Source organism: Hypanus sabinus, chromosome 14 (genome assembly GCF_030144855.1).
Source record: "Hypanus sabinus isolate sHypSab1 chromosome 14, sHypSab1.hap1, whole genome shotgun sequence".
NCBI classification, from domain to species: Eukaryota; Metazoa; Chordata; class Chondrichthyes; order Myliobatiformes; family Dasyatidae; genus Hypanus; species Hypanus sabinus.
The window spans coordinates 76891024-76903304 of NC_082719.1; the positions used below are offsets into that span (position 1 = coordinate 76891024).

Sequence of the window (12281 nt, forward strand, 5' to 3'; positions counted from 1 at the left end):
AGCTTTACTGCACCAAAAATAATTTTCTCAAAATTCCTGTTTCCCTTTGTTTTTCATCATAATGCATGTGGTTTTCTAGTTTGTGTTATCAGTTTATGTGCTCTGATTGGCTTGCTCTATTACTCAAGGGGCCTACTATTACTAGCATACCATCTCTGTGACTGTGGCAAGATCACTTTAGCTGTGATCACCTGCTTTCCAGTAGGCTGGACCTGAAAAAGAGCATTTGCCTTGTGTAAAATTGAGAAACACAAGGAGTTAATTCAGAAAAAGCATAAACCACAACAATTTTAGGATAACTAGGATATGATGTGCTTTTGGCAAAACCTAATTTAGCACTGAATGAAATGTAGCATGAATTTGATACACTAAAATTGTGCATCCAGTTGCCTGGTCTAGTGATGATAGCTTCAACACTTCTACAATGACTTCCTATCTCTTTACTTGTGGCTTCCCCTCATGTACCTGTTCCTTAGCACTGCAGCAAGCATTGAGGAGTTTTGGATGGAGATGTGATGGAGAGGAGGAAGTGGGGTATGTTTTCTTCTATATTAAGACATTCCGTTCTGTTGCAGGTGAAATTACAGAAAAACATTTACCCCTCCCACCCTATCACCAAACACATTTTCCCTTCTTTGTCCCCTTTTCTGCATTCCACAGCAACTGTTGACTTTTTGACTCCTTGGTTCACTTTTTGTCTTCACACTCACCATCTCACCTTCTCATGGCATCTTCTCATTTTAGGTCTTTCGCCCTCTGCCATCTAGGGACCTCTTGAAGATGAAACAGTAATTTACTTAGCCAAGTTGGGATGTTGGATTTGCGCACATATATGCTCTGGTCTGAGCAGCAAAAACTAAAGGTAGACAGGATGACAGCTTTGAAGAACAACTATGGGGAGTCTCTGAACTTTTAGTTGTCTATGTCACTTTAATTCTCTGTCCCACTCAGATTTTTGGCCTCTTGCAATGAAGCCTAACATCACATCACCCAGCAAGGAATGTTACAGCCTTTAGACCTCAATGATGAATTCATCTGGCTTCTCTATTTGCATCAGAAACAGCTAATTCTGATGGATCATAAATATGTAATGTTAACTTGTTTTCTCTCCTCAGATGTCTGATCCTCTGAATATTGGCAACTTTATTTCAGATTTCCAGTCACTGTAGTGTTTTGTATATTTTCATCAATTGGAATGTAGGGTTATGAGCTGAGTGCAGGTAGGTGGGACTAGGTGAGAGAAGCGTTTGGCACAGACTAGAAGGGCCGAGATGGCCTGTTTCCATGCTGTAATTGTTATATGGAATTATATGATATTGTTATCTTTAAAATCAATTTTGTTTAATCACAGCAGGCAAGTCAGCAGCTCTAATTCATTATGAATTTGAAGACATTTGGTAGGTCACCAAAAGCTTACAAATTTCTATAAATGTGAAAAGTGAAAAGCATCCTGACTGGGTGCATCACAGTCTGGTATGAAGTCTCCAGTCCATAAAATCATAAGAGGCTGCAGATGGTTATAGACAGAGCCAGCTCCATCCCTTCCCACCAGCGATGACATCTTGATGCACCGTGTTACATAACCCGTTGGGTATCTTGTGACTGTTTTATGACCATGATGTAACTGAGTATCTTGTGAGCTTGTGATGGTGGGGTGATGTAATTTCCCGGCAGTGTGAGGTCACGTGATAACATGTTCCAACAGGTATAAAACGGGAAAACCTCCTGTGACACAGGAGTTTTGTGTTGTTGTCATTTAATTCGTCAGTTCGTTATGCTGCGTATTTGTCTCATGACACAGTTTCATTTTAAAGTGCAGTTTTACTTTTTATTGTAAGGTACAGAATCGTTGTGCCGGCAGTTTTGACAATTGCTGCCAGTTTTGTTTGATGTATCTTCGATTTAATTTTAAAGTCTTAAGTATTGGACAGTGAGGATTTTACCGAAGTACGGGAACCCGAAGGATTGAGTGAAGTTGGTGTTGTTTGGTGGTTTAATACAGGATTGACTTATTGAATCTTTGTTCAGAAAACAGTGACCTGCATCTGAGATAACCCCTGCCTGTAAGAGTAGAAAAGGATTGTGCAATGTTCAATCACCAAGAAAAAGGTCAGTTCCTTTAAGCTGTTTTTATTTCCTTCGTCATGAATCCTTCATACAAGGCATACTTCGGCTGGGATCAGCAGTAATGTCATGTCATCAAGGAATTTGTTACCTCAGGGAAGCCTCTCCTAATTAAATGTATAAATCACTTGGACTTTCATAGTTACCACTTTAAGAACTGTTCCAGAGTTGCCGTATAGCAGTTAACTTCTGGTTAAGTTAGTCGTTTGTTTGCTTTTCATTTTTTGTTGAGCAGAGTTTAATAAATGCTTACTTGTTTATAAAATGTGACTCAATTCTATATTCATTGTTGCTGGACATTTAACAACTGCGTATTGAAGGCAGCATCCATCATTAAGGACCTTCACCATCTACTACACGCCCTCTTTTTGTTACTACCATCAGGAAGAAGATACAGGATCTTGAAGACCCACACTCAACAAACTTGGAGCAGCTTCTTTTCCTCCACCATCAGGTTGCTGAATAGCCCATCAACAAAACCTTGTTTTTTTGCACTATTTGTTTATTTTATAAAGTATAGTAATTTTATATCTTTTCACTGTACTGTTGCCACAGAGCAACAAATTTCACATCAGTGACAAAAAATTTTTATTGTCAATTTCTATTTTTATACCCAACCCGTGAACGCACTGATTATTAACCCAATGAAATACCTGTGTTTTTAACATTACAATTATGTTCTCAGTTTGTATTATATGTATTTAAAAAGAGAAATGGTGATTTTAAAAGGGAGACTATTTCCACAATATGACAGGAATGTTTTTGAAGTTGCAGATTGACTTTCAATAAGGATCGTTAAAAGGGAAGTATGGATGACTTGAATCTCTCCACACTCTCACTCCATCCCTCTGCAAAAAAAAATGTAAAATCAGTCAGTTTTATTCTTTTCCTCTGCAAGGTTTAGAAATTGTCTCTGTGCAATTAGCTTCTGAGATTTATTGTTCCCTCAGCAGACATGTTCTGATGTACTGGTTTCCATAGAATTCTAATGATATTATGTTTTTTAAAATTTTTAACAAAGGTAACCAATATACAAACTAACATGATTTTAGAAATCTAAGTCAAAGCAGATATGTATGGGTGTCATTGCCATGGCCTGCACTTATTACTATCTCTGCCTTTTGAGCAGATAGTGGTGAAAGTACCTCTATGGAACAGGTTTGTTTGGAATTTCTTGGAATTGGATCAAGGATCAATAACCACACTCAACAAATTTGGAGCAGCTCCACTTCCTCCAGGTTGCTGAATAGCCCATCAACACATCCTTGTTTTTTGCACTATTTGTTTATTTTGTGAACTATAGTAATGTTATGACTTTGCACTGGGCAACAAATTCCACGTATCAGTGACAATAAATTTGATTCTGTCTTCCTAACCCGAAGACCACAATCTGTACAGATTGGTGATAACATTTCCTCCTCGTTGACGATCAACACTGGCACACCTCAGAGGTGTGTGCTTAGCCCACTGCTCTACTCTGTATATACCCATGACTGTGTAGCTAGGCTTAGCTCAAATGCCATCTATAAATTTGCTGATGATACAACCATTGTTGGTAGAATCTCAGGTTGTGATGAGAAGACGTACAGGAAATGCCAACTAGTGGAGTGGTGCCATTGTAACAACCTGGCACTCAACATCAGTAAGACAACAGAGCTGATTTTGGACTTCAGGAAGGGCAAGATGAAGGAACACATACCAATCCTCACAGAGGGATCAGAAGTAGAAGGAGTGAGCAGCTTCAAGTTCCTGGGTGTTAAGATCTCTGAGGATCTAACCTGGACCCAACATATCGATGTAGTTATAAAGAACGCAAGACAGCGCCTATACTTTATTAGCAGTATGAAGAGATTTGGCAAGTCAACAAATACACTCAAAAACTTCTATATTTGTACTGTGGAGAGCATTCTGACAAGCTGCATCACTGCCTAATATGGGGGTAGGTGAGGAGGAGGCTACTGCACAAGACCAAAAGAAGCTGCAGAAGGTTGTAAATCTAGTCAGCTCCATCTTGGGCACTAGCCTACAAAGTACCCAGGACATCTTCAGGGAGCGGTGTCTCAGAAAGGCAGTGCCCTTTGCTCACTGTTATCATCAGGTAGGAGGTACAGGAGTCTGAAGGCACTCTCTCCGCAATTCAGGAACAGCTTCTTCCCTTCTGCCATCTGATTCTGCCATTGAATGTTTGGACACTACTTCACTTTTTAAATATACAGTATTTCTGTTTTTGCACGTCCTTACAATCTATTCAATATACATAATTGATTCATTTGTTAATTGATTATTATTATTTTATTTATTATTTCCCCCCCTGCTAGATTATGTATTGCATTGAATTGCTGCTAAGTTAACAAATTTCACGTCACTTGCTGGTGATAGTCAATCTGATTCTGATAGGTTTCCTGGCGGTATGTAACTTGGGAGAAAATCCTGCAGGTGGCAGTGTTCTCCAGCCCTGACACCATCTTAGTATTTCTGCAGAGACTAGAGTGGGTGGTGTTGGCAGTAAAGTGCTTGGAAGAACATGGCAAATCAGCCAAGCTTGAGCTCATCCGGCAGCTCAATGAACACCACTCTAAAAGAAAATAAAACACAGGAGAAAGAGGTTATGCGGTCTCTCCAACCTGCTCCACCATTCATTAAGATCACTGGTGATCCTCAGCATCACTTCCACTTTCCTTAACAATCCTTGTACTAAAGTTCTAACATCTCTGACTAATTTAGTCATCCTTTAGGGTAGTTTAAAAAAAAGAGAAATCCCAAATAACTATTTTTTCTTGTTTTGGTTTTAAATGGCATCTTATCCAAGACCAGTCACCAGTGAGGAGATGAAACCTGGGGTACACTTTATCATGGGGTACAGAATAGCATTCAGCTCATGACACTCTCATGACACAGGTTTGATTCTGAACTCTAGTGCTACCTTTGGAAAGTTTAAACAGTCTCCATGCGATTTTTGTTCCTGATTCTCTAGATTCCTCTTACAAAGCAAAGATGTGTGTTCTCATGGATTAACTAGCTACTGTAAATTGCCTTTACTGTGCTGAGGTTGAGAGCGTCTAGTTCTTAGGAATGAACATCACCAAAAGCCAGTCCTATTCAACCACAGACATCAGAGCCAAGAAATTTCACCAATGCCTCTACTTCCTCAAAGGGTGAAAGAAATTTGGCATGCCCCTGTCGACCATCACCCAATTTTATCAATGCACCACATCTTGGACAGCTTCGTGGCGAGGAGGTTGCGGTGTGGGGGGGGTAGAGCTCGAGTTGGTGTTCCATTCAATTTGATTCCAGTGTTTGCTGATTAAAGCATTGAGGGAGATGGAAAAATTGAGGTGACTGCAGAAGGTGAGTGATGACTGCCTGCCTTCTGAGTGCTGATGGGATTGCTCTGCTTCTGTGACTAGAGGATGCTAATGAAGTTTTCTGCATTTTGAATATGGATATGGATTTGGACTTGCGGCTATGGACTATTTGTCAGTTTTATAGTTTTTTTTTATATTGTGTTTTTCACCTGTTCTTTCTCGTTTTTTTTTGTGGGGGAGGGAGAGTTGGGGATTGATGTTCTTGTGGCATTTTGTGTGGGGGAGGGGGGACTGGAGGTCAGGGTTTAATATTTATGTTGTGTTTTTTTTTGTTTCTTTATGTAGGGAGATTTGAAGGCCGATGTTCTTTTTGAGTTTCATGTAGGGGAGGGGGTTTGGGGGTCAATTCATGCATTCTTGCATTCATGTAGGGGGAAGGTGGGTTTGGGGTTGATGAATGTGTTGCCTTTTTTTTTGGTTTTGTCACTATCTGGAGAAGAATCCCAGAGTTGTATGCTTTGTTTATAAATGAAACTTTTGAATCTTTCACTATGACAGCTGCTCTGCACATGAGCCCAAGGAACTACAGAGAATTGTGGACATTGCTCTGCCATCATCTGTATGGAAAAATATGTATCTTGGTAGATCCACCTTGGTATATGTGATAATAACCAATTCCAAAAGGAGGTGTTGGTGAGCTCCCTTTGTTGTGGTGTCCATGTGGTTGGACTATGACAAGCTGTTGTTGATACTAGGAACATGTTGGAACTTAAAACTCTCTACCCTCTCAACTTCAACACTTTTGATAAATATAAAACCATCCCCTTCCTAAAGTCAGTGACCAACTCTTTCATTTTGCGAGAAGGGCTGCTTTATGTGGAATGATGCATAGCACCATGCCTTCTGTGAAAACTACACAGGAGTTTGGTTTATATGCAACATAACACACCACTGATAGACAATATTTTTGGTTTTGAAGATTTTCAAATCAGCTTACTTTTAAATAATCATGTTTTGTTTTTTGTAGCAGGAAGGACATTAATTCCCAAACTGTTTCTATAGCACACTGATGTGCCCTTTTTCCTCCTCAAATTCCACTCTCACCAACTGAAATGCATAACACGTCCCTGACTTTAGATGGGATGTATATTTCCAAGATGGACTAAGAGCTAACAGCAATGTGTCACTTCCTCAGTTAAAATCATGACAGAGAAGATGGAATGTGTTTACTTACTTCAATAGCTGGGACTATCAATCTTCCATTGCAGTCAAATGAATCAATTTGTTTCATATCCTCTTTAGACAAGATGAAGTCAAACACCTGTTTTAAAGATACATTTTCTTGTATTCCCATTTAACAAATCACAAGTTCAGCATTATTTTAGTCAATATCTACACACACAGTAACAGTCTATAAATACTGTCATACATAAAAACAGGAAATGTTTCACCAACTGACTGTCAAACTAAATAATAATTACTAAAATATACGTCACCATTTTAAAGAGGATCAATATATCCAGTTGGAAAATTTTACACTATCTGGTTGATCTCGGGTTGAATTTTGATGGACAGAAACAATAATGACCTCCTCATCTGCTTTATTGTTGTTTCAACAAAATCTTGTCTCTCCTTAACTAAAACCAGCAAATATTCACATGCAAGCACGAGGAAATCTGCAGATGCTGGAAATTCAAGCAACACACACAAAATGCTGGTGGAACGCAGCAGGCCAGGCAGCATCTATAGGAAGGGGCACTGTCGATGTTTTGGGCCGAGACCCGAAATATTCACATGGCTGTCTTCGTTATTTTCACCCTTACTTCTAGCTCCAATTCTTCATCATCACAGCAGGTAAAGAAATGATATGAAGTCAGGGCACTTACAAACAACCATTCTTGAGTATTTTACATAAATATACAGATAAAATATCTATATAAACTTTGCTATTTTCCTACTTCCTGTCTATCATTTTGACACTTTGTTTTTGTAAAAAAAAAGTGATTAATTGATCTACTTCTATTGATTTGTAGTTTTCTCTAGCTAAATCTTGAGGAGGTAATCACCATCTTTGCCTCTTACTTTGCAACCAGTTCATCTCTTCCCATTTACTGCCTCAGCCTAACCAAACTAGTTCCATCCAGACATACTATCAACACAGGTGATGGGATGAAGGGGGTTGAATTTCCGGGGGAAAGGAATTCATAATTCTGGAAAGAGAAAATAAGGCTAAAGGGAATGAAGCTACAAAGAAATTTCTACATGTAGATGAAAGTTTGGTGAACCAGCAGCCAAGTAATAAGTGTGGGTGGAAGTAATGGTAGGAAATAGGATATAGGAACAGCAATGTTTCATATGTACAATAGTTTGGTTAGGCCGAGGCAGAAAATGGGGAAGGATGAATGTTGCAAAGTAAGAGGCAAAGATGGTGATTACCTTCTCAAGATAAGAGGCAAAGATGGTGACTACCTCCTCAAGCTAGAGAAAAGTACAGCTCCAATGCAAAAGCAAGTCATATAAGACTGAATTTCAGATAAGCATTGTCTGTGTGGTCAGTAGAGTTGAAAGAAGGGTCTTATTAGATGCTAGTAGCATACAATTGGAAGAAAATCCCCTGTAAGTAGATGATAGCTCATGTGAGCACCATGTAGATAGGAAAAACATAACATACAGAGCTTTCCAAAAAACTGCTCTATGTTGAGCTGGGCAGGACTTGGGAGAAAAGAAGCCATTGTTGAATATGTTCTGATTATAGTTAAATTGTTCGGAGTGAACTAAGCTGAAGCAATGCCTTTAATTAGGTAACAGAGGAAAGGTTATGGAGGATGAAAATTTGGTCAACTATGTCAAAGGAATGAGGATGATGATTTTAAAGTACGATACCTTGTTTATGATTGATTTGTTATTACATCATTCAGGAAGGCAGAGACCAATAGAAGCAGATCAATTAATTAGACTGTTTCCAAAAACTGTAAAAATAATAGTCAAAAAGTGGGAAAATAGCAAAGTCTATAAATAGACATAAAATTTCTAAATGCACCAAAAATTCCAAGGGTGGTGAATACGTATTGTAGGTAATGTATTTGCATCAATGAGCATGTGTAAAGGTGTACCTAATAAAGTGCCACAGAGTTTATATTTCTTATTGTAACTTAGAGTACTTCGTTGTGTATTGCATGCCTGCTGCAAAACAAGAAATATCAAAATATTTGTCATTCATAATGAACCTGTTTCTGATTCCGGAGAACATTGTGACTGGTTTGTTATGGTCTGGTACGAAAGCTCCAATACCCAGGATCAGAAGAGGCTGCAGAAGGTTGTATACTCAGCCAGCTCCACGACAGGCACAACCCACCCCACCACCACTGAGGGTATCTTCTGAAGCAGGGGTTACTAGCTTGGGGTCCATGGTCCCTGGCATTAAAATGGTTGGTAACCCCGAAAGTGGCAGTAGCCATCATTTAAGGACCTTCACCATCTGGGCCCTGCTCTCTTTTCATTACCATCAGGGAGGGGGTATAGGGAACTGAAGACCCACACTCAGCTTAGGAACAGTTTCTTAATCAGATTTCTGACTGGTCTATGAATACTACTTAATTCTTTCTTTGCAGAATTTCAGTGCATTTGTCTAGCACTATACCACTCCCACAAGATGACAAGTTTCACAACATGTATATCAGTGGTAAAAACCTGATTCCGATCTGTTTGTTTATACTGGTGTGTTATTAAATTCAGAAATTGCCTAACATCTCCACAACTGTCATATTTGGAAAATAATGACAACTGTCATTATTTGGAAAAATTATGATACTGATAAGATAACTTGCATTTCTGTATCATTTCTATTTAAATAAAAATCAAGTGTTACCTCCATATTTTCTTTAATCCTTGATGGTGTGGCACTCTTAGGAATGCACACTATTCCTCTTTGTAATTGCCATCTAGGAATAAAAAAAAAAATTAGTGTTCTGAATGATACTAATAACACTGTCAGCATTAGCAGACTTGTAAGGACCTATTAAAATGGGATTGCTATGAAGCTAGCAAATGAAAATTGGATCTGTCAGCACAACAAAGATTTCATATTTGGGCCCCTTCTATACAATGCAATTTTTTGCCTTTAAGTAAAATAGTCAAAAATGTTCATATTTCAACTAGTCCTTGTACCAAGCTCAAAGAATGCTTGCTCTGTAGTACATATTTTACTTTCTCCAACTGAATGAAGGATGTAAAAAGAACATTTAAAAAATGGGGATGCGCTGTTATAACTATAAGTACTGTCAAATTATACCTGTCTTAATTATCTACAATATGCTCTACGATCCATCAAAAATGGTCACCAGCATCAAAACAAATTTGCAAAATGATGGAAAACTGTGGAGTTATATATGAAATATTTTTGGCAGAATGAGGATTTGATTCAATTGTTTTAATTTATTTAAATGTTCTTTGCAGAACCTTCTAGGGTTATAGATGGCAACATTAAACCATGATGGCTGATGGAAAAATAATAGTGAAATGATTCTTCATAGAAACAGTTACAGAATGGAAACAGCTTTCGGCTCAATTGATCTGTCAAATAGGACATCCCATCCAAGATAATCCCTTTTGCCTGTATTCAACCCAAAACCTTCTAAACCTTTCCAAACCATGTACCTTTACAACTGTCTTTTAAAACTTATTATACCACCTCAATCACTTCCTCTAGTAGTTGATTCCACATAGAAACCACATTTCTTATAAAATTATGTTGCCCTCAATTTCCTCTTGTATCTTTTCTCTCCAGCCTTAAGCCTCCACCCTCCATTTCTTGATTCCCCAACCCCAGAGAAAGACTGAGTGCACCCAGCTTATCTCAGCCCCTTGTGATTTTATAAACCACTATCAGATCACTTCTCAGTCTCCTACTCTATATGGAATCAAGGCCCTGCCTGTCCAACCTTTCCTTAAAATTCAGTCTCTCAAGTCCTGGCAGCATCCTTGTAAGTCTTTTCTGCACATCTTCCAATTTAATATTTTTCCTACATCTGGGCAAACAAAACTGAACCTAATACTCCAAGTGTGGCCTTAGCAGCAAACTGTACAACTGCACCATGACCTCCTAGCTTTATACTCAGTGCCCTGACTGAAGGTCAGCATGCCCAGAGCTTTCTTTACCACCTTGCCTACCAATAATCAAATGCAATTCTCCACTTATTTCAATCCACCTCAAACCTGTTTCCAAAACAAGCATTATCCAGCATTTCTTGAAGGACATTCAATAAAGCATCACATGGTGTAGTTTTAATCTATTCTACATATCCTCTATTCTGAAATTTAAAAAAAAAATTCCTGTGTGGTATTAGGTCACTGTATTACCCAAGCAACAAAAATCAACCTATGACAAAGGGGAAATCATATCCAATCATATCCTTTCTGGCAGGGAATATTGTTGACACCATGTGAAGCCTATTATATTTGCTTGGGTACAGAATGCAGCTATGGAATATAGTTACAATATTGTAAAATCTACCATGTTCACAAAAACTCCTCCTTTGGCAGAAGCAGAGTTCCTTTATAATTGAGCTTCTCTGACAGTCAATGTAAAAAGCCAGCATGTGAATGAAGTTACACAGAAAATATGTTCACTAAGTGATCAGCTGAACAGTGATGCTCAAGACTATTAATTTTAAAATGAGCTTGGCCTCTTCTGCCCTGCTGCTCAACAGATATAGTGTGTAGAATTTGAATTCATTTTTAGTTTGCTTTAAATGGCTAGCACTGACATTAAAATGATGGTGGCACCATAGTCGGTGCTTGATTTGAGGGCTGCAAAGTTCTTGTGCAATTATGCACCTCTGAGCAATACATCCAAAAGTCTGAGAACTGCCTATTAAAAATATGGTGGTTTCTGCCAAGAGCCTCACCAGTGACTGCGTGATACTTAGTGCTAACTACTTTTAATTCCTGAATCTGGATGATGAAAATTCAAAGTCCTGGGCTACTTGTAAGTAGAGATTTCTACAAATTGAAAAAATGACCACAATCAAAATCTGGTAAAAGTCTTAGATGTTGAGTCAAAACATTAAAATAATTCTGAAGACTTTGCAACTAATTATTAGACTCCTGGATATGAAGCAAATGAAGACATCATTCGATCACTATAGTCATTCAATTCTACGGATTAAATCTGACCCTTCAGTAGATCTGAATTTCAGCATCCGGCTCAGAATTTAAAAGTATTGGAACAAACATCACACAGAAAATGACAGCCATCTTGGCTTTTGGAAGGAGTATTTAATTGGTCCCAGGCAAGTCTATCAGTTACTTCACTAGTCATCATTTTTCACAGGACAGTAAAGGAATCCTTGAACTTCACTGTGTACCTATTAATTCAATTAATTATTGAATGAATTATAAGTAATTGAATTACAAAATTTATTATCAAAATAATATTTGTCTCTTCTTGAAGAAGCTATGAAGAAAGAAATAAATGCATTTGTCTGTGAAGTTTATTTGTCTTTAATGCTACTTCACCGTATAATAACTTGTGCTGGAGATTTTCCATATTTCTTTGCTATTTCCAGTATTCTTTGATCTTCCAACAGTTTTGGCTCACCAGGTCTGGCCCAGGGACGGTCAGGTGATCCAAGAGGACTGTATGCTGTAACTATGATCTTTCGTTTTGTGCAGTGATCTACAAGCCGATTTTGGATAAGGTAAGGGTGACATTCTACCTGCAAAAGAAAAAGACAGACGTTTAGTCCACAATGAGGGAAGCAAGCATTGCATTTTCAACATCATTTGAGGCTACCTCGATTTTTGAATTGAAGCACAGTTCCAAGTTTAGAGAGTTTAGGGTGCTAACTGAAT

At 38.3% G+C, this 12281-nt stretch overlaps 1 protein-coding gene across 3 annotated transcripts in view; it reads right to left on the reverse strand.

Moving 5' to 3' along the window:
• Positions 1-2114: 2114 nt before the first annotated feature.
• akr1a1a (aldo-keto reductase family 1, member A1a (aldehyde reductase)) overlaps positions 2115-12281 on the reverse strand; it is a 39666-nt gene continuing 29499 nt past the window's right edge. For 2 of the 3 annotated variants that reach the window (XM_059989473.1, XM_059989474.1), the window contains 4 exons: positions 11946-12145; positions 9298-9370; positions 6664-6750; positions 2115-2972 (listed from right to left, as the gene is read on the reverse strand). In XM_059989473.1, the coding sequence (XP_059845456.1) occupies positions 2907-2972; positions 6664-6750; positions 9298-9370; positions 11946-12145 (426 nt within the window). In that variant the 3' untranslated portion in view covers positions 2115-2906. Of the gene's footprint in view, positions 2973-3925; positions 4700-6663; positions 6751-9297; positions 9371-11945; positions 12146-12281 lie in introns of those variants that run through there. The other variant, XM_059989476.1, reaches the window with a different exon arrangement.